The sequence below is a fragment of the Myxine glutinosa genome, chromosome 7, assembly GCF_964187855.1.
Source record: "Myxine glutinosa chromosome 7, kmMyxGlut1.1, whole genome shotgun sequence".
NCBI lineage: Eukaryota > Metazoa > Chordata > Myxini > Myxiniformes > Myxinidae > Myxine > Myxine glutinosa.
The window spans coordinates 122,675,673-122,697,961 of NC_136267.1; the positions used below are offsets into that span (position 1 = coordinate 122,675,673).

A 22,289-nucleotide genomic window follows, 5' to 3' on the forward strand; every position below is an offset into this window, starting at 1 on the left:
TGCAAAAATTGCCATCAACACCAAAAGTGGGTCCGTATTGCTTTGTTGATGGTAACCCCATGAAGAAAAGAATGTCTGAAAAATTGTTGAAGGCTAATGTAAGCAAGCAAGTGTACTAGTATAATTACACTAAAACCTTTTGTCCAATTGTTCTTATTTGGATCTGAGTGATGTCACTCCACCTTTAGCTTAACGACTATCTGAGGGATGGCCAACTGCTATAAATGCATTGGGTCCATTTTTATTCGATAGAACATTTCAGGTGAAAATTAATGAAACGTTGTCTTCCATCTGTCAAACTCACAATGGGGTGGCTCGTAAGCCTGAAACTTTCAAAATAATGATTAATTATGGAGGCCTCCATTCTTTATTTTTTAGTAAGCTTGTTTTATTTGCTGATGACATTTGTTTGTGAATTAGTGACAACAATTGAAAATATATGATGAAGAAACTCCAAGCAAATATATTTGAGCCAGAACAACGGGCCCCAAATGGGGATTCACACTTTCAGGAACCATGAGTCGAGTTCGGCTGTGTTCAGAAATTACAAAAATATTAACATCCGGGTAACAGTTAATGGAATATGTTACCTCCATGAAAAGTGTCCAATTCAAATAATATCTGATCAGGAAATTATTCAAAGTACCAAGACTCTGTCAGCAAAAAAGCAAAGCACCACAGGCCAAGAAGAAGTGACAAGGAAAAAAACTAAACAAAAGAAGAAGAACATCCCATAGTGGTTTTTCATGGAAGAAAATGCATCTTCCATCAAGAAAACGATGCTGGTGCCACAAAAGTACCACTAAAGAGAGGAAGTGAGCGGGGTCAGTGGGTTTGCAAAAATTGCCATCAACACTACAAACGGGTCCGTATTGCTTTGTTGATGGTAACCCCATGAAGAAAAGAATGTCTGAAAACTTGTTGAAGACTAATGCAAGTAAGAAAGCTTCAGGGCAGGAACCACTTACATTCAGCACAACGAAGATCATCATTTTACAGACTAAACAACAAAAAAGACAAAGCCATGCTTCGGGAAAATAAAATGGAAAACATTTGGACAGATCTTTGTCATGGACTTCCATCCAAAAATGCAGTGTGCACTGGTCAACATAGTCAAGAGGTGACATAGTTCCGGCGTAATAAGATCCACCTTCAAACTGTCGCCCTGGTGTTTCACAACAGCTCATTTCATCAGAGTCCGCCATTCTTCTGATGGGATATTAAGCCGGCTGTTCCATCTATTATAATTTGCTAGTGAATGTTAAACATTTCAGAGCATCTTTCAAAAAGAGTCGACCATCATGTGTGCCGGAAACCCAGGCCAATCCCAAATTCTTGCTTCCTGATTGTCCAGTGGGCTCTGCTCGTGTATTAATTTTATTTGACAGCCCATTCCCTTCATATTGATGACATAATGGATCAAGCAGGGGTGAAATTAAATTGCAGAAGCTCATGTAAACTATCAATTTTGCCTGAGGTTTGAGTTCTCTTCAGCAAGAGAAAAATATCAAGATTCCAACAGTCCTGTGCAACGATCGTGAACAAACCACACACCAAAATAAAGAAAAGTGCTCCTTAGGTATACCCATAAGGAAGTGGATTCATCAAGGGAAGTCAAAAGAAAGCAAGGGTTAGGAAAAATGCAGTTACGTCATGATTGCCCTCTGTATACAAAGATGGCGGTTCACAGGTGATAGGCGAACACCTTGATGTTACACTGTAAGAGCCACTGCCCGCACAGCAACTACTGTACTCTCTGAAATAGCTTGTGGTGTAACCTGGTGTTGAGGAATATCCGAGAAGACCATACCACTTGCTAATCTCAGTTTAGACAGAAATTTGTAATTTGTTCACCTTTAACTTTACATCAATCTGAGGGTTGGCCCACTGTTCTATGCTGACGAAGAATCAGTCCAACAGTTTGCAGTCAGGCTGAGAATCAAACCCAGACAAGATAGCGCAAAAGAAAGTGCACTCTGCACCATCCTATCAGACATAAGATAGCAGAACTTCTGTATTCCCTTTGTTTGTTTTTACATTTTTACAATGCAAGGCACAAATGGCTACCATGAGAGTGATTATCAGAAGAAGAAGAAGAAAAATGTAGAGGATTTGCCTCTTGGTAGGAGGTTCTCAAAAATAAATAAATGATCCCAAATAGGTATTCAGTTTACATCTCCTATTGCACTCGCAAAGAACCGCCTTTATAAAGTTGAACTAAGCACACAAATCCCAGTTTTTTTTTTGTTTTTTTTTGTATACTGAATCGAGGCTCGTGAAAGAGCTAACATTTATTTCACAAACAAACAAACAAAACAAACCAGACAAACAAAATATACAAAAAGAGGGAGTGGAAGACAAGATGGGGAGAGAAGGGGAAGCACACAACCACAACATTTGAGAGCAGGGAGAAGTGTGGGAGGGAGAGGGCTTGGGGGCAGGAGGCGTGGGAGGGGGATGGGGGGGGGTCTTATTTCACGTCGCTGAGCAATGGAGTCAAAAATGAATCGTCTCGGCGTGAGCGTGCTCGAGATGAAGAGCGCAGTGTTTCAGAGGTCACTCTTGCACATTGTTCGGCACGATTTCCCAAGTCTGTGCTGTGCAGGTGGCAAGGACGAGGCTCATCTTGTAAAGTGCATTATTGTCTCGCGCCAATTCCAGGCAATTCTCCGTCGCTCGACTCTTGATTGCTCCACCCTGGAAAAGCACAAAGTGGGAAGCCTGAGATAATGCAGTTGCAGCATTTTTATGGAGTACCATTTCAGAATGGTGGAGTTAAAAAATAAGCAGATAGAAAATCTTTTGAAGGAGTTAAAAAAGAAGATGTAATTGGCAGAAAAAGTAAAAGTAAGGAAAAGAAAATCAAAGCAATCAAAACAATATTCACAAAAAGGTATTCATGTCCAAACTTCAAAATGTAAACTCAATACTATTGTGTCCTGGATGAAACTCGAGCCAACGAATTATTCACAATTATTGGCTCTTCATTTTGTGGCCTCTAGAGCATTTGTTAGAGATGACCGATGAAGCCTGGTTGATATAACAGTTGTGTTTTCGTCTTGCTCTTTTTGCCAATCTATTGACAGGCAGGCTGTTTGGTTGATGGTGAACTGCGGCATTTGTATTTTCCATTTTTGAGCAGCACTGACTTTTCTTCGGAAGCATTTTCATTAGATCAGATCATAAACCAGCTTTGTACAGAGCATCAGTGCTGCCACAACTAGGGTTACAATCCTGGTCAGGTGGCCACTCCGACACAGGAGGTCAGGGAAGGAATTTGTAATTTGTTCAGTGGGCCGGTGTGACCTACTCTTCACGAAATAAATTGTCGGGTTCTTTAACATCCACCAACTAATACTGGCAGATACGACACCTGTTTAAGGTCCATCCAAGGGACGGCACACACATTGTTGAACCACCCTCCATGTGAAACACCAGGATGACAGTTTATAGCTGGGTCGCGAATCAAACCCAGGCTAGACAACTTAGAGGCGAATGTGCGTACCTCTAGGGAGTCTAGGCCATCCCGCCAGCCTGATCCTTGAATGCTTGTTCAACATAATGTGAAGAAACCTCACGAAAAGAAATATTAAAGCAAAATCGAAGGATGACCACAGACCTGTTCGAAGGACCAAAAACTGTTCAGATCTTTGGATTGTTCACTGCTGCAGGGTATGAGAACGACTTGTTTTAATGTCCGGTTCTCCGTCAGGCACGTCCTCATTGGGGATACCATTTCAAAATCGAGTCCTCCCACGATTATTTGGCCTGTCACAGCCAAGTAAACCCTCTGGTACAAGAAGAAGGGAGACGTATAAATATTTAGTTCAATGGTAAAAAATGAAATGGAAACACTTATCATGCACATAGGAGGAGCAATGTCTTAAAACGGCCCATCATTTTCCCACCGTGCAAAAGGCATGGAATGGCAAAATCACATGGTGAATGGGATGTAGATGCCAACAGTGTTTCAGAATACAATTTCATTAATTTGTGGGCAGCACATTGCGACTAGTTTGCATCATTTCTGGAAACTCGGCTGTGCTGATAATGCAAATGCCCTCTGTAGGTTACAGCAGGAATTGTGTAATTTGTTCAAGGTTCCGGCAATAACTGGCCTCTCTTCAGGAAAGACACACTGGGATCTTTAACATCCACAAAAGGCCTGTGATGGATGATGGGTCCTCTGGCCTAACATCCATCCAATGGACGGTATACACATCCAATCACAGCTCACCCTGAATGCAAAATTCCAGGGTTACAGTTTATTGCAGGAATTTTCTTTTGATTATAAGTCTTTTGAATCTTTTGATTATAAGTTACTAGCAGAGCCTATTCGTCACTTAGCTGACGGACCAATTAGGCGTCCTCTTCCCCAAAATAAATTTACCTGCGCAAAGAGTGCTTTAACCTGAGCGTCGCTCGGGTAAAAAGGGGAATTGTAATACCCTCTGCCACCACCACCAGGTGGCGTATACGATACACACATTTACATGGAGAATTTATGCCCACTTGGCCCCCACAACCCTGCGTGAGGCAACGGCCACATGTTACTCCCCACATAAAGTTGCATTTTACCCTGAGTTTGGAGTTTGTATCTTAAAAGTTGTGGCCGTGCATAGATCACGTACATATATATATATTTTCTGTCTTTTATAGGTACTAGGGCATGCCCGTACTATATCTATATCTAAAATTATATCCCCCCCTCTATTTACATGAAATGGTTTGGTCCATGAAATGTTTTGGTCCATTCGCAACGCCAAAGCGAACGGCGAACGCTTTACATGAAATGGTTTGGTGCATGAAATGTTTTGGTCCATTCGCAACGCCAAAGCGAACGGCGAACGGCTTGCGAGTACAGTGACAATCCCCCCGGGGTTTTTATTAGTTTTAAAACATAGTTTAACGCCAACATAGCGCCAACATAGTTTGCAAACGTGAAATAAATGAATACGCTCTCAAATGTGCCATCCGAGGCAGAGTGTGTTCGCCACGTTCGGCACACGCGATAGCTCGCTGCTCTCTGATTGGTTGAATCGTTTTTTGGACATAGCTCGGTAAGTAATTGTCCGATTAATATGAAACCTTGAAAAGGCACATCCTCGGGTCCCCAGCAATATACCTGGCAAGTTTAAAGTATATCGGACCCGTGGTTGTCGAGAAACAGCGGTCACAGACAAACGTACAAACAAACAAACACACAGAGATTACTGGAATTATAGATAGACTAGGGCATGCCCGTACTATATATATGCCCGTACTATATATCTATCTAAAATTATATCCCCCCCCCTCTATTTACATGAAATGGTTTGGTTCATTCGCAACGCCAAAGCGAACGGCGAACGGCTTGCGAGTACAGTGACAATCCCCCCCCTCTATTTACATGAATGGTTTGGTCCATTCGCAACGACCACAGAACCCCCCCCCTCATGCAATGGTTTGGTCCAAAGCGAACGGCTTCCGGAGTTTGGTAAAGCAATCGCCATCGCGTGCACAAACGCGCAGGAAAGCGAATGAATCGCAAATTCGTTTTTATTAGTGATACGAATTGAATTGGGAGAAATTGGGAGATGAATGAATTGGGAGAAATAATGCGCATAAGAAATCGAATTACGTACCGTAATGGCGGTCAGCTCGTAACGCGCTCAGCTCCGCTCGTGCTCGTCTCACATCGGCCACGCCTACGCAACAAAGCGTTCTGTGATTGGCTGCCGGAAAGCGTGCTGCCGGACAGTCGTCACTGTCCGGAAGTTCGCAAATCGCAGTTAGGATGAATCGTTTTAATTTAATCGCAGTTTGAATTAGTTTTAAAACATAGTTTAACGGCAACATAGTTTTCCAACGTGAAATAAATGAATACGCTGTCAAATGTGCCGTCCGAGGCAGAGTCCGATCGCCACGTTCGGCACACGTGATAGCTCGCTGCTCTCTGATTGGTTGAAGCGTTTTTTGGACATATCTCGGTAAGTACTTGTCCGATTAATATGAAACCTTGAAAAGGCACATCCTCGGGTCCCCAGCAATATACCTGGCAAGTTTCAAGTATATCGGACCGGTAGTTGTCGAGAAACAGCGGTCACAGACACACAGACACACAGACACACAGACACACAGACACACAGACACACAGACACACAGACACACAGACAGACACACAGAGATTGCTGGAATTATAGATAGATAAAAAATAACCTAGGCTAGCAATCTCAAAGGTAAAAGCATACACCTTTAACCCGAGATAGGTGTATCCCTGGGTATACCCATTCTGTACGGATGAGTATCCCCAGGGGTACACCTATATAGGATTAAGCTACCCTGCCAATGTTTAACACAATATGAATAAAATCTTCAAAAACAAAGAGGAAGAGAGAGGTGCTGTTACAGGATTTTACGGCAGGTATAAGGAAAATTTGTAACCCCAACCTTAATAACAAATATTACAATTTGACAACCTTTATATCATATTCTTCTTCATCCTCTTCAATACATGTGGTTTAAATGTGCTCTATCCTCTAAATGCTGAGTGTTACGTGAAGAAGCAACATGTACCAACATCTAAGGTCTTTCGGGTGACTCGGCCAGAGTCTGAATCAACTGCTGACCTCCCAGACTCTGAACTGACATTTTAACCACAAAGTTTGGTCTTTTGAGCATTGCTGAAAGTGAATAGAACTTATATTTCTGGGATTTATTGGAACCTGTGCTTAAACATGAATAATAGTATCAAGGCAACTGGCCTCGTCCTTGGATATAATATTTCCGGAAGCACCATTACAAACCAGAGATGAAACAGATGAGACATCAGTACGTATTACTGCGACCAACTGCAAAAAAATCTGAGAAGAGACCGGTCCAACGAAAAATGAAATCCATGTCACAATAATTGTGCTTGATTAGTTTGAACCCCATGTGTTACCTGCGTGGATAAGCTGTTACACATATTCATGATGAGCTTCTTTGTAGAAGTGTTTTCTTGGTCCAAACACAGATCTTCCTTCTCACCATTTTTCAGCTGAAAGGCATGGAAAAGTGTTGAAGAATGGCAAACTGATAAATTTAATTGAATACGTGCTTTAACCGTTCCATCTTGTTGAACGAGTGCAATGACACTATTATTAAATACTGGACTGTTATATGACAGATTTATTTTGTATGCAAAGTCAAAGCTCATGGAAGAACTAGAAAACAGAATTGATCAGAATGCAACAGACCCAAAAGGAACCGTATAAAGAGAGAAGGGGGGGATGTCAACAAGCAAGCTCACAGGAAGGAAGAACTGGAGATTTGGAAGGAGGTGGGTTTGGGTGAGGAGGTTGGGGGGTGGGGTGTTAACGGTGGTAGAAGATATCATGGTTTTGGATGGGGGATCTGAGATGGTGGTGAACAGCTGTCTTGAAAACCAGGGGGGACGAATGAGATTGAAGAGGATGTGGAGAGGTGGTTTCACAAGCGGGAGAAAAGAGTAACAAATGAGCGGAGGTATGCAGTGATGCTGAATTTTTTGGAATTTCACCAGAAGGGGGTTGTTGGTGGACCACGTGCATCATGCAGGAAACTGGGCGGACAGCGCATGGAAAAGCAGAGGGTGCGAACCAGAAAGGAGGAGGTAGAAGACAAAGACCACCAACGTGTATTCAATGACGAGTACGAGTTCTACAAAAAAATAATAATGGTGGTTCAAAATATTCCCCTTTATTGAATATGATAGTTACGTGCATGGGAGGAGTGGTAGCCTCTTGTTTGTAATTTTGTGCATAAATGTTGAAGAACAAGTATCACATCTGGTGTACCACCTACGTGTGAATATGTGGTGGAGATCGAATATTATCTAAATATCTATAAGGCTCAGTTGACTTTTTGCTCCACCAAATAACAGCGAAACGGAGTTGAGTAAAAGGGTGAAAATTCTACAGATGCTGTGATAAATAACTACCTCTGTCGGTTTGAATGTTTGAAAGAGAATAGACGTCTGGATCAATTTTTGAATTAAATTTAAATCCCGATTTATATTTATCTCTATATAAACGCGAGTTGTCTGTGTGTATGTCCGCGTTTTATTCAGAGATGGCTGAACGGATCTTCATCAAACTTTCAGAGGTTCATCAGTGAGTGCCTGGGAGTGTTTTAGGCAAACAACAACAACAAAAAAAAATTGAAAAGAAAAAGTTCATTTTTTTGGAGTTAAAAAAAACAAACAAAAATGCTCGCTAGTGCCGAAGCCTTTTTAAATTAATGACAGTTATACACATGTACACATTCGCATAAATAAATACAAAACAATTACCAGACATTTGAATAGAAATAAATCAAACAATTCCGGAAGTGTACGAATTTGGTAGTACGGCTTCTTCTTCTTCCTGATTGACATCACACTTCACTCAGACACGTGAGCCACTCCCCTTCCTCTCCTGCCTCCCCCTCCCCTTCTCCTCCCCCACTCCCCTCCCCTCCCCACCCCTTCCCCCATCCCCTCCTCCCCCGTTCCCCTCTCCTCCCCCACCTCGCCCCCTCCCCCGCTCGGCAACGCCGGGTACTTCTGCTAGTTTATGTATATATCGAGAAGGGCCATGTCGTCTTGTGAGCCCGGCTCCCCTCACATTCCTCCCTCCATATTTGACAATTATGGTTTCCTCCCAATTCTTCCCCACAATCGACCACCGCCACATCGTTTAATAAAGATGTTCTCTCAGGAACCAGCATGGGTCGAAATTGGTACGCCATGCTGTGGGTTACAGCATGGCTATAATACGAACAGCGGAGTAAGGGCAGCTGGAGTTACCAAAACTGGATAAGAAGGCTGTCAGTCAGTCAGTTACTGAGTGTTGAATCTGATAGTTGACGTGCACAGCTTTGCGGGAGATCCTCTTGGAGTGATGGGAGCGTGACCTGTCCAGAGCAAGGTCACCTTGCCTGCCCTCCAGTGCGTCACGTTGACACCCATGAACGAGCCCATCTCCCGCTTTGACATCACCCCAAGGCTTGCCGGGCTCTTCTCTGTTACCTCCCCAATTATTTATTTACCCCTGCTGTTACTTTCTGATTCTTTGCTTCCACAAATTCCTGGACCCACTCCTTTGTATGCATGGGTCTGCGACCATAGTGTAAATATTTTTTTCATAGTCATCAATTAAGTGTGTGTTCTATGCCAATCTTGTGTGGATTTCCATCGGTTTTGTGCCTTGTACCTATTGTTTAGCAATTCATTAAGTAGACTTGTGCATCTTGTTGGTTTCATTTTCATCATTTGCTTTTAAAGTAACTTCAGGGTGGGAAGTCTTCTCGTTCTGCCATCGGCAGGTTGTCAGGTTATTGGTAACCAACTGCTACACGGCTACATTCTTCCTTCTCAATCTCGTCTCACCTGTTCCTGCCTCTTCAGCTCTTGCCCCTGCCCACACCCTGTCCATCTCCCCACTGCCAGTAACCCCAATGTAAACCCTACCCTTGCTGTACCACCCAGCTACATGCACCAAATAACCCTTTCCACCTGGGCCATCAACATATTTTTCTTTCTTTTTTGTATACAAGGTCGAGGCTCATGTAAGAGGTAACATTGATCACAAAAAAGACAAACTGACACATAAAACATATGATAAAGGGAGCAGGAGAACAAGATGGAGAGCAGGGACATCGGGAGATCTATGGGAGGGAGAGGTCTTGGGGGGAGGAGGCATGGGAATGGGGGGGGGGGGGGGGGGGTGTGGTGGGAGAGGTAAACAAAACACATGGACACTGCAAGGACTTCCAGGAAAGAAATTGGTATTTCAAAAAAGTGGATCTGGGCTGCATTAACAGGGGTAGAAAAGATCAAGGTTTTGCATGGGGGAAGATAAGAGATGGTGGTGAACAGCTGTTTTAAAGACCTGGAGGGAGGAGTGGGATAGAAGGGAGTGGGGGAGTTTGTTTCAGCGGTGGGAGAAAAGAGGAATGAAAGAGTGAAGGTGAGCAGAGAGTCTTGATTTTGGCAGGTTAACCAAAAGAGGGTTGCTGGCAGATCTTGTGCGACCTGTAGGAATACTTGGGAGACAGAGCACAGAGAGAGCTGGGGGAGCAAGGCCGGAGAGGAGTCTGTAGAAGACAGAAAGACCACCAACCTGCCTGCGGTGAGTAAGTGAAAGGCCCTCAGAGTTAGCTTCATCACGGGAGATTCCAATGATTCTGAACGCTTTGGTTTCAACAGCGTGAAGACGAGCTTGGTGTGAGGCAGGAGCACCAGTCCAGAGGGGAGAGCAGTACTCCATTGAGCTGCGGATGAAAGCCTTGTATGTGGTGAGGAGCTCAGGTGTGCGAAGGAAGGACTTCGCACGACGGAGGATGCCCAGTCGGCGACTGGCTTTGGAGGCCAGCTTGGAAATGTGGTTTTCCCAGGAAAGATCATGGCAGATAGTGAGACCCAAAAGCTTGAGCGACAGAACTTCTTGGAGAGGATTGTTGAGAAAGTGGATGGGAGGGTTGTCCAGTCGGTCTTTTTGGAGAGACAAAGTGAGAGTGTGAGATTTGTCAGGATTGAAAGACATGTTCCACTTATTTGCCCAGTCTGTGAATTTGTCCAGGTCTGCAGAGAGTGAGGAGGCTGCAGACTGCCGATCTGAGGGATGAGGAATGGAGCGGCAGAGAGTGGAGTCATCAGCAAAGAGATGGAAAGGATTTTCCAGAGAGTCAGAGAGATCATTGATGAAGACCAGAAAAAGCACAGGGCCCAGAACACTGCCTTGGGAAACTCCAGCCTGAACAGGTAGAGGAGATGAGAGAAACCCATTCAGGGCCACACGTTGACTACGACCAGAGGTTGACTCCGTCGACCGTTGACTACATCTGAGGCCTGAGGTTGAATCTCATGGATTTATCTGAACATGTCACCCATTTGAACATGTCATGCACGGCGAAAATAAAGATGCCATCTGCTTAACAGATACCTTTCTTTCATTGGATATCTCAATCATTCATCTCCCTTCCTGGTTATTCGTTATACCTCTGATAGATTAATTGACCATACTGATGGTGATGTTACAGTCTACGCCAGGAGCTCCCCTTGCCACAGCCCCTGCCTTGCATGGTGTCCCTCCCCGACTCCCACTACCTCTCCCACTTCCCCAACCCCCGACCCCCACTTCCACTTCCACTTCCTTAATTCTGATAGAATGCCTCTGGATCCATATTCCTCTGAACCATACTGCGTTGCTTTTGTGCAAGGTATACAATCTTCACCATATTAACACTTGGTATGGGATACTCTCAGCCAACGTAGACTCCCTCCTCTCCCAACTGGTCTTTCCCACAACCATAAAATCAACTTTATACCAGAAAAATATTTGTCTCAGTAGTTTGAAAGGGAATAATCCGAGATTGATTGTGCAATTTTAAGTCGTAGAATACTATAAAAGGTAATGATAAGCAAAGTTACAATCTTTGATGTGTTACTCACCACACCATAAGATGTGATGTCGGTGATCGTATTGAACATGGGAAAAACATCCTTGATGAACCATGCAAAGTTCTTGCATTTCGAGCGATCACGCATGGCGACGCGAATGGACACATCACCGACGTCTACCTCATGCTGCAAGCAAAAATCAGGGCAGCATTTCCAGCAGTTTGATAGTAATGAACAATCATATTGCAAATTGATGGGAGGTTTGGTGTTACTGGCATGGCAGGAACATTTGAACAAGTTTACTTGTTAACAAAATTTGACTATAATGTAATTAAAAGAACCAGGTCTGCAGAGAGTGAGGAGGCTGCAGACTGCCGATCTGAGGGATGAGGAATGGAGCGGCAGAGAGTGGAGTCATCAGCAAAGAGATGGAAAGGATTTTCCAGAGAGTCAGAGAGATCATTGATGAAGACCAGAAAAAGCACAGTTGTAATGGATGACAGTATTAATGACACGAAAATGCTCACCAACCTCAACCTTCATTCCAACCCAATACTCTCATCAGTCCCATGGGTAAATCGCCTCATATAATCCAGACAACTTCATTGATAAAGCACAAATATGCAAAACTCAAATCTCACACCTATTAATTAGTTTTTTTGAAGGAGAATGTTCATCTGCATCCATGAGAGATGTGGATTCCCATCTGAGGGTACCTTTCCACTCAATTTTAATGAAGGAATCTTGTTGTGCAAAGTTTCACTTAATGTCCGCCGTTGTGAAACTGGCAATGGGCTAATAGTGGACAGGGGGAGGAGGAAAGGAGGTTCTGCCCCAATGCAGCAGGAGAGAGGGGTACAGTGGAGGGAAGGGGAAGAGCAACAGAAATGGACCAAACTGGTCAAAGAGTAGATCTCAGGTGTATGTCAATTGACATATGCACGCTCATTGTTGAATCTCTACTCTCTCTCGATTGTTGAATCTCGACTCGGAAAACAAACCTGCCCTAGGTTTGCCTGTTTTAGGACTTTTCACGATTTCCAAGCTATTTTTTTGTCTTTACATCGTTTTCTCTTTCTTCTATACTATTGTTATTAATATTATTAGTGAGATACCCGTGCTATGCATGGGTGGGAGGCCAGAAGCAAACAGGCAATGCAGATACGGCGAATGCTAAAGCATGAAACCAATAAATTCCATATTCCTGTAGCACCTTCAGTCGCACATCAGACATGGACAGCAAGTTTGTGAAGGACTTCCATGCAAAACGTACCCGTTCGCAAACAAACGGGTACGTTCACGTATAGAAACATCGATCATGGGTCCGTGGCGAATCTGAATATGGCGATCCGCGAGGTTCACGTTCAGAAAGTAGAAACCATCACGGCATGTCGTCATTCACTTGAACTCGATATCTCTTTTTTCATTCCAAACAACATAACTCTAATCACAAATGAATCACAAAATAAACTTTTAACAACATTGTTAATGTTTCCTTCATTGTAAAAACGACCAAGTCAACAGTTAAAAGGATTTTGAGCCGATAGGTGTTACGGCCTCGGCAAGATCGATGGAGACAGCGATCTGTTGGCTTATACACCGCCCAAATAGCTATGTGGAATTTTCTCATGGAGAGATTAAACCCACGTCGTTTTAACTTTGGTCGAGGTCATTATTTACTTTTAATGATGTTTATATACGAATCAAAAAGAAGATAATTGGTTTTGGGTCGTCCTTTCCGCATATCTCATGGGATTGTGAGTTGGAGAGACGACCGTGATGGCGGGGAGGGGGTTGGCATTCTCGCAAGCAGGGATTCAACACATGTCCTTATAAAAGGTCTTTGTCCGAGGTCACCGAGTCCGATTGGTGCAGCCAATCGGTGCAGCCATCGGTGCAGCCGTTTGTGCAGCACCCGGGAAAAATAACGTTATGCGGGAGTCCAAACCTGAAAATGCTGGAGGCCAAAGCTGAAATTTGAAAAACAATATAGCCTATTTTACTCCAGGAGATCTCAGGATTACCCACCCAAAATATCGTTGCGATCGGTTCAGCCGTTTTTGTGGTACCTTCGAACGGACGGGCAGACAGACAGACGGACGGACATTTGGTGAATTACTTGTAAGATTACTTGCAAATTACTTGCATTTGGTGAATTACCGTAAGATTACTTGCAAATACCTGCCGTGCGGGCGGAATATTTCCGATTTGTGTTGATACCGTTGTTGTGCATTCTAACAAATAGACCACCTTTAGAGGCCATTTTTCCCCGCAGTGCAGGGGTTGGCCTTTTTCGGGGACCGTGGTCCCCTTTTTGGAGCAATTTTTATGGCCGGATGCCCTTCTTGCCGCCAACCCTGTTAGTCACCTTTTGCGACACACAGGGAATTACCAGTGAACTGGTACTCAATTTGCCGACCTTGGGGCTCAGAAGGATGACAGGCTGAGTCAACCCCCCTGGCGTTAATTCAGCGATTGATCGGGATTCGAACCCAGGATCCTAGGATCCCAAGCCGGCACCCTAACCGCTAAGTTACACCCTAACTTAACACCCTAACCGCACACCAGGCTAACAAAGCAATATTTATGAAAATATTGTGCATTAATATTTGCACAATTCAATTGTGCATTCTAACAAATGAAATCCAATATTTTTTATTTTTGTGCTGCTTTTGGATTTTTTTATTGGCATGGTGATACAGTTTTTTTTTGTTTTTTTTTGGATACAAGATCGAGGCTCGTGAAAGAGCGAACATTAATCACACAGAAAGACAAACAGACACACAAAACAAATAACATCGGGAGCGGTAGACAAGATGGGGAGAGAGGGGGAAGGACACAAACACAACATATGAGAGCAGGGACCGAGAGACATGGAGACATCGAGAGAACTGTGGGAGGGAGAGGGCTTTGGGGGGTAGGCATGGGAAGGGGGGGGGGGGGGGGTGGGAGAGGTATAAAACATATGGACACTGCCAAGACTTCCAGGAAAGGAGTTGGAATTTCAAACAAGGTGGATCTGGGGTGAATTAGTGGGGGTAGAAAAGATCAAGGTTTTGGATGGGGGAAGATAAGAGATGGTGGTGAACAGCTGTTTTGAAGACCTGGAGGGAGGAGTGTGATTGAAGTGAGTGTGGGAGTTTGTTCCAGAGGCGGGAGAAAAGAGGAATGAAAGAGTGAAGGTGAGCAGAGAGCCGAGATTTCGGCAGTTTAACCATCAGAGGGTGGCTGGCAGATCTTGTGCGACCTGTAGGAATATTTGGGGGACAGAGCACAGAGAGAGCTGGGGGAGCAAGGCCGGAGAGGAGTCGGTAGAAGACAGAAAGACCACCTACCTGCCTGCGGTGAGTGAGTGAAAGGCCCTCAGAGATAGCTTCATCGCGGGAGATTCCAATGATTCTGAAAGCTTTGGATTCAACAGCGTGAAGCCGAGCCAGGTGTGAGGCAGGAGCACCAGCCCATAGGGGAGAACAGTATTCCATTGAGCTGCGGATGAAAGCCTTGTATGTGGTGAGGAGCTCAGGTGTGCCTAGGAAGGACTTCGCACGACGGAGGATGCCCAGTCGGCGACTGGCTTTGGAGGCCAGCTTGGAAATGTGGTTTTCCCAAGAAAGATCATGGTAGATGGTGAGACCCAAAAGCTTGAGCGACAAAACTTCTTGGAGAGGATTGTTGAGAAAGTAGATGGGAGGGTTGTCCAGTCGATCTTTTCGGAGAGACATAGTAAGAGTGTGAGATTTGTCAGGATTGAAAGACATGTTCCACATGTTTGACCAGTCTGTGATTTTGTCCAGGTCTTCAGAGAGTGAGGAGGCTGCAGACTGCCGATCTGAGGGAAGAGGAATGGAGCGGCAGAGAGTGGAGTCATCAGCAAAGAGATACAGAGGATTTTCCAGAGAGTCGGAGAGATCATTGATAAAGACCAGAAAAAGCACAGGGCCCAGCACACTGCCTTGGGGAACTCCAGCCTGAACGGGAAGGGGAGATGAGAGAAATCCATTCAGGGCCACACGTTGACTACGACCAGAGAGGAAGTCCGCAAGCCATGCATGGAGATTTCCATGGATACCATAGGAGGAGAGTTTGGTGAGCAGAGCTGGGTGCCAGACCGTATCGAAGGCACGTGATATGTCAAGGGAGACAGCTCTGATTTCCTGTTTGGCATTGAGGACCTCCATCCATTGTTGAGACAGCAGAAGCAGCATGTCCAGAGTAGAGTGACCTGGTCTGAAACCAAATTGATGATCAGAGATCAAGCCATTGGAGAAGAGGAAAGATTTCATATCTGAAGCAATGATGGATTCCATGACTTTGCTGATAATTGGGAGCAGGCTGATTGGTCTGTAGTTGCAAGGATCTGTTTTTGCACCTTTTTTGTGTAAAAGCGTTAATGTTTGCTGATTTCCAGGATGCTGGCAGATGACCTTGAGCAAAGGATAGGGTGAAAAGAACAGAGAGAGGGTGAGATAGAGCGGCAGAGCAGGATTTTAGGACCCGTGGGCTGATGCCATCTGGTCCAGTTGCAGAATCAGAGTCGAGGTTTGACAAAAACTCCTCCACCTTGTCAGGAGAGAAGGTCACAGAGTCCAGGAGCAGTTTGGTTCGACTGGGAAAGGTGGAACAGAGAGAGATGGGTTTGGGACTAAGGATTTTGAGGCAAACACAGAGTTGAGGCATTCGGCTTTGTCACGTGCGATGTCAACTGTGTGGCCATTTGAGGTAAGGGAGGGGATGGAGGGGGAACAAACACCAGAAACGGATTTGACCAGACGCCACCAGGATTTGGAGGAAGGAGACAAGTTTGAGAGTTCATTCTTGAGTGAGGAGAGATAGTGCTTCCTGGCACTCCTGAGGGTAGACACACACTTGTTCCGAGCTTGGTGGAAGGAACTGAGATTTCCTTCAGTTGGATTAGCCTTCCAAGAGGCAAAGGCAAGTTGTTTCAGGGCAACTGCCTCACCACAAGATTCAGTGTACCATGGACGGGAGGAAGGGTAAGACAACTGAAGGCGAGATGGGATAAATCTGTGCATGAGAGAGATCAGTTTGCTTTGGAAGAATTCCCAGGAAGAATTGATGTCAGAGGCAGTGGAGATGGGAGACCAATCCAGACGATTGATGGCTGCTTGAAGACCGTCCCAGTCGGCCTGAGTGAAATGCCAGACTCGTCGACGCTGAGGAGGCTCTCTGAGAATGGCCAGAGAGATGTCCACTTTTACAAGCACATGATCAGAAGAACCGATTGGAGCAGAAGAAGAGCAGCAGACATTAGCAGGGAAGTTAGTCATAACCAAGTCTAGAAGAGAAGATACTCCATTGGCTGAGATCCGGGTCGGGAAATTGACAGATTGTGTCAATCCCAGTGAGTCACAGAAGTCCTTTGCTGAGGTGCCATGACTGGTGAGAGAGGAACCTACACCCAACCAGGTGGCATGATGACAATTGAAGTCACCACATATGAGGAAGAGAGAGTTGGGATGAGTGGATAGAAGTTGGTCCATGTTGTCAGACAGTGAAATGTAGATGGAGTCATCACTGTTTGGGGGACGGTACAGAACACATATGAACAAAAGGTGGGAGCGGAGAGGAGGCTGTAGCCAGAGGTACTCCTGGGGGTGAGGAGGAGAGAGGGCAGTGCAAGGAGAGTGAGGAAGAGAGTTTTTGATAAAGATAGCCACCCCACCACCAGGCCGAGGCTCAGGTCTATCATACCGGAGGAGGGAGTAACCAGGAAGAGATATTAAGGAATCAGAGACATCTTGAAGGAGGAAAGTCTCTGTTAAGCAGATCAAGTCTGGATTGTCAGAAGCAACCTGTATGGAGAGATCAGTCAGGTTTGAGCGAAGGCCCCGGATGTTTGAGGTCCATACCGTTAATGAAGAGAGAGGGGGAGCATCGGGTACAGGACAGGGGAGGGGAGGAGTAGGGTAAGATGAAGGATGAGAGGGGGAGGTAGGGAGAGCAGTTGTTAGTGTGTCAGCGATTGCAGAAGAGTTCCAAGAAAGGGAAGGATGAGGAGGATGAAAGGTTTGAAGGTGAAGGGATGAGGCACAGAGAGGGGTTGTTTGAGGGGGGCAGAGGAAAGAAGAAGGTTGGGGGGGGGGGTGGAGGTATGAGATAGAAGGGAGACGAAGTGGGGAGGAGGCAGCTTTGAGGAGGAGGGGGGAGGAGGGAGAATTGGAGAGGAATGGTATGGGGGGAGATTTGAATGTGAGGGGTTGGGGGGGAGTTTTGAAGGGGAGGAGTGAGGGGGGAGTTTAGGAGGGGAAGGGCAAGGGGGGAGTTCAGGAGTGGAAGGGCAAGGGGGGAGTTCAGGAGTGGAAGGGCAAGGGGGGAGTTCAGGAGTGGAAGGGCAAGGGGGGAGTTCAGGAGTGGAGGGGTAGGGGGGGAGTTTAAGAGTGGCGGGGCAAGGGGGGAGTTTAGGAGTGTAGGTGCAAGGGGAGGGATTTGGATGGGAGGGGCAAGAGGGGAGTTTAGAAAGTGGATGATTAATGAAAGACGAACATTGAAAACAAATTGGGTTTGTTGTGATTTTCAAGTTAGCAATCCGGTTCAGAATGATGGAGGAGGGATGGAATGAATGTGAATTTAGACCATGTAGTGAGGGAGACGTATAAGATATTGAATTTCTTTTTTTTGAGGTGGAATGAGTTGGAGAGGAAATTGAGAAAAGCCTTTTAAATAGGAAGAAAAACAGCGTGTTGTAAAATACCACCGAGTAAAACACTGAAGGGGAAAGGTTATACATATTTAAATAATATTTAAACAGAACTGTGAACAATCTTATGTGCACAAAAATACCAACGGGGGGAGAGCCGAGAGGGACCACCACGAGTCACGTGAAGGGCAAACGGTGGATGGCAAGGAGTTAATGGGGACGGGGCGAACAGCACACCTGGACAGAAAATACAGGATGAGTCAACAGTACACGTGGAGAAAGGAAAATAAATGTTTTTGGTTTTTTTTTTTGTTTGTTTGGTTTTGGGGGGTGGGGGGGGGGGGGAGGTGGGGATTTAGAACGTTAGACAGAGTATTATGTTTGGGGTAGAAGGGAAAAAAACTAAGAGCCAAGCAAAACACGATTAAGATAACAAACACCGACGGGGGTACAACTACAAGGCCGCACACGAGGAGCAGAACACGATTAAATAATTACAAGTTACAGGAAATTCAAACCAAAAGTAACTATAATCAAAACAATATCGCATGGACGATAAAATAACGAGTTGAAATTTGACAATCTATCTGGGGAAATGGGGGAGAAACACGTCGTCGAAGAACGAACGAACGAACGAATAAGAATGAATAAACGAATGAGAACAGAGAAGGAAATGTTTTTTTTTTGGATTTTTTTGAGTTGTGATTTACACAAGGAAGCGGGCTATGGGGTGAAAAGATTGGGAAAACAGAGAACGAAAGTTATTGGATCACAAAAACACGGACCACTGAGAGAAAAACAAAGCCTCAAGGTTGTACAGTGTTCACTGTACAACTACAAGGCCTCAAAACACGACCCGAATTAACACGATTTTCAATACAGGTATGAAAGATTTGCACCGAAAATCTTCGTCGGGAGACAATATATACACCATAAAATAAATAGTTATAACGAAAATACAAATGGGAACAATTACTTAACTTCGATTTCGATGGATAGCATGGAGAGCTGAGAATAAACGAACCCTCGCCAGCAAGACCGGAAACGGAAGTCCAATTTGAATTGCAATTCAATTTTGTTGCAAACAATAGATTTTCCCAAAATCAATTTTCTCTTCATTTTGTTCCAGGAATTCTGGCCAAAGTATTCAATACTTTAAACATTTGAATAGCTAAAAAAAAAAAAAAACACCTTTAGAGGCCATTTTTCCCCGCAAGCGGGGGTTGGCCTTTTTCGGGCACCGTGGTTGTTGTTGTTTTTCGGTCCCCTTTTTGAAGGAATGTTTTACGGCTGGATGCCCTTCCTGCCGCCAACCCTGTTTGTTGCCTTTTACAACAAACAGGGAATTACCAGTGAACTGGTACTCAATTAGCCGACCTCGGAAGGATGACAGGCTGAGTCAACCCCCCTGGCGATTAATTCAGTGATCGACCGGGATTCGAACCCAGGATCCTAGCTGGCACCCTAGCTGCTAAGCCAACGCTAGGCCTCCACAAAACATTTGAATAGCTAAGCCGCCACAAAATGGACCATTTCTGCAACTTTTATGTTGTGACATTTTCTCGAATTAGACTTCCTTATTTGACTTTTGAAAATTCGCGACCCCCGCCCCCCCCCCCCCCCCACACCTTCCTTCTCCTCACAAATAAAGAAAATGCCAAGCTGGGCAATTTAAAAAAAAGAAGTTGATGGAATCAAATTAAACTTGCAAAGGCACAACTTCCGAGTGCCCTCAATAATCTCTGAAAGTTTCAACTTCCAGGTTTAAATCTTCTCAGAGGAGTAGATAAAGCAGACAATATACTGTTACGTTTGTAAAGGGAAAGGGTATATATTACCTTAGAACAGTTAGAAATGTATAGGTTTAGTATGCTCCGTGTTTTGGGTGGTTTAGCCAATCTCAATATATTAAGTAGGGAAATGTTAGCTCAAGGATTGTCCTGTTTAAATGTACGAAGGGTGATGTGTTGTCATTAAATAGCCAGGGTTTGATGTAAAGGACCTGTATGTAAGGCCTTCTGTGAAGATCCGAGTGAGGCGCCAGTGTGCTATTGGAAAGAGAGGGGAGGAGTTCATCGCCTACCAAGGGGAAGAGTTTTTGGGCTCTCTGGTGTTCTGCGCACTTTCACGAGAGGTGAGAGGGCGCAGGAGAGTTCGTTCGGCCTCAGAGCGAGTGGCTGAGTTTATTTTTGGTACTCCAGAGGGGAACGATTTTGTTCAGAGGGGAACGCTCCAGAGGGGAACGTGTCTCTGTTCATTGTCCCGCTTTGTGTACCTGGTTCGTTCTCCTGCCTCGCATGTTCATCATGCCTGCTTTGTCACCTGCTCGTGGTTGCTTTGACGCCACCTTCAGCAATGAATAACAGAGCTAAGGTCTCACTCGGTTCTCGTTTCCCTCCCTGTCCGTGCTTGAGTCTGGTGAGAGGCCCCTAAAATTTTCGTACATTTGGTTATTCCCATGTAAATAATTCTTTAACTACAGACTTGGCATTTAATATGGAATATTTTTTTTGTGGGGGTGAACTTACTTTTCAAGATGTCTTAGAACCAAAAGTTCATTGGAATTATGTTGAAATTATTCTAGATTTTGTTAATGTGAATAAATTAAATGTGAAACAAATAAATTGATCCTTGAAAGTGATGTAAACTGATATCGAACTCAATTCATGGACAGTACTGTGTTAAACTTCTGTACGTTTTCCAGAAGTATCTCTTTATTTTGCACATTAGCCAAAATTTTTTTCAACAAAAACAAAAGTTAAATTACGACTGGGATTACGGACAGTAAAATTACAGTTCAGTACTTCGTGTAACCCCCACGAGCATTCAGGAGAGCACGTACATGTTGAAGCATGCTGTTCACGAGATTTGCCAAGGTTTGGAGAGGAATCGCTTGCCATGCAGTGACAATAGCCTGCTGCAATTCACGCACAGAGGTCGGCTGCTGGTCCAAGTGGTCGATTTGCCGCGTTAATTCTGCCCACAAGTTCTCTATCAGATTCATATCCGGGGACATGGCAGGCAACTCCATATGCTCTACACCACGGTCAGCAAGAAAGTGTTGGATCATGCGAGCACGATGAGGCCGTGCATTGTCATCTTGAAAGACAGTTTCCTCGAAAGGCTGCACGAGCAAATGGAAGCAATGTTTCTTCCAGAATGACCATGTACTTGAACTGGTTCAGGTTTCCATTCAGACCAACCAGGTCAGTTTTGCCCCCTGCATGAAAAGCAGCCCAAACGGTCACCCCACCATCTCCAGCTTGGACTCTTGGCCCTATACAATCTTTGTTGTAGGCTTCATGCACTTGTCTGTGCACTCAGACACGGCCATCTTGACGATAGACCAGAAATCTAGACTCGTCACTGAAGATCACATGATTCCAGTGTCCTGGCTGCCATTGACGGTGCTCTCTGGCCCACTGCAATCGGCGCTGGCGGTGTTGTCTGGTCAGGCGTGGTTTTCTCAGGGGACGCCTGGCACGATAGCCTGCTTGAACCAGTCGTTTGTTGACTAGCCTTCTGGATACAGGCACATTTGTCAGTTGCTGCCACTCAGCCCTAAGCCGATTAGCTGACTTGGTACGGGCATTGCGGACTAACCGGTGCAGCTGGCGATCATCCCTCCTTGTGGTTCTGCGGGGACGTCCTGGCCTCGGTATTGGAGTAGGGACACCCCTCTGAGCATTTCGTTTTGAGGATCTTTGTCACCTGACTTTGAGTGATGCCATACTGCCGAGCAATAGCACGCTGTTTCATGCCGTAATTTCGTAAAGCCACCACTCCATGACAAACAGCATTGTCGACTTGACGGACCATCTCCAGAGGAAGCGGCAATAACTTTTGGAGACGTGCAGCAGTTGTTTTCCACTAATACAGAACGCAACAACCCTTGTATACCCGACTGTGAAGCCACTCATCAAATGCACCTGTCTGTACATTTTGCCACGCCACCTGTGATATAATCCTGTTGTTGACTTCTTGCTGCGACAGACAATCAGTGACATGGTTCTTTTGACAAAGAAATCACCAAAGTGTAAAAGAAACTTACCAGATTGATATACTGAGTTAAGAAAGTAAACCCAAGTCAAGAAAAAAAAATATATTCCATATTAAATGCCAAGTCTGTATTATGGATCTGTGTTTTTCCCTTTATCCCCTCAACCCACCTTCGCTCCCTGCAGTCGTAACCATTCTTCCCCTATTATTGGGCTGGACATAAACCCTGTCAAATCAGAGCTAAGGTTCTCG

General features: G+C 44.9%; 1 protein-coding gene across 1 annotated transcript in view; it reads right to left on the reverse strand.

The window, feature by feature from the left end:
- Positions 1-363: 363 nt before the first annotated feature.
- Positions 364-22,289, reverse strand: part of LOC137413698 (uncharacterized) — an 85,928-nt gene continuing 64,002 nt past the window's right edge. The window contains exons 10-13 of the mRNA XM_078782243.1: positions 11,432-11,566; positions 6,923-7,018; positions 3,620-3,790; positions 364-2,697 (exon numbers count right to left, since the gene is read on the reverse strand). Coding sequence (XP_078638369.1) covers positions 2,557-2,697; positions 3,620-3,790; positions 6,923-7,018; positions 11,432-11,566 — 543 coding nt within the window. The 3' untranslated portion in view covers positions 364-2,556. The remainder of the gene's footprint in view (positions 2,698-3,619; positions 3,791-6,922; positions 7,019-11,431; positions 11,567-22,289) is intronic.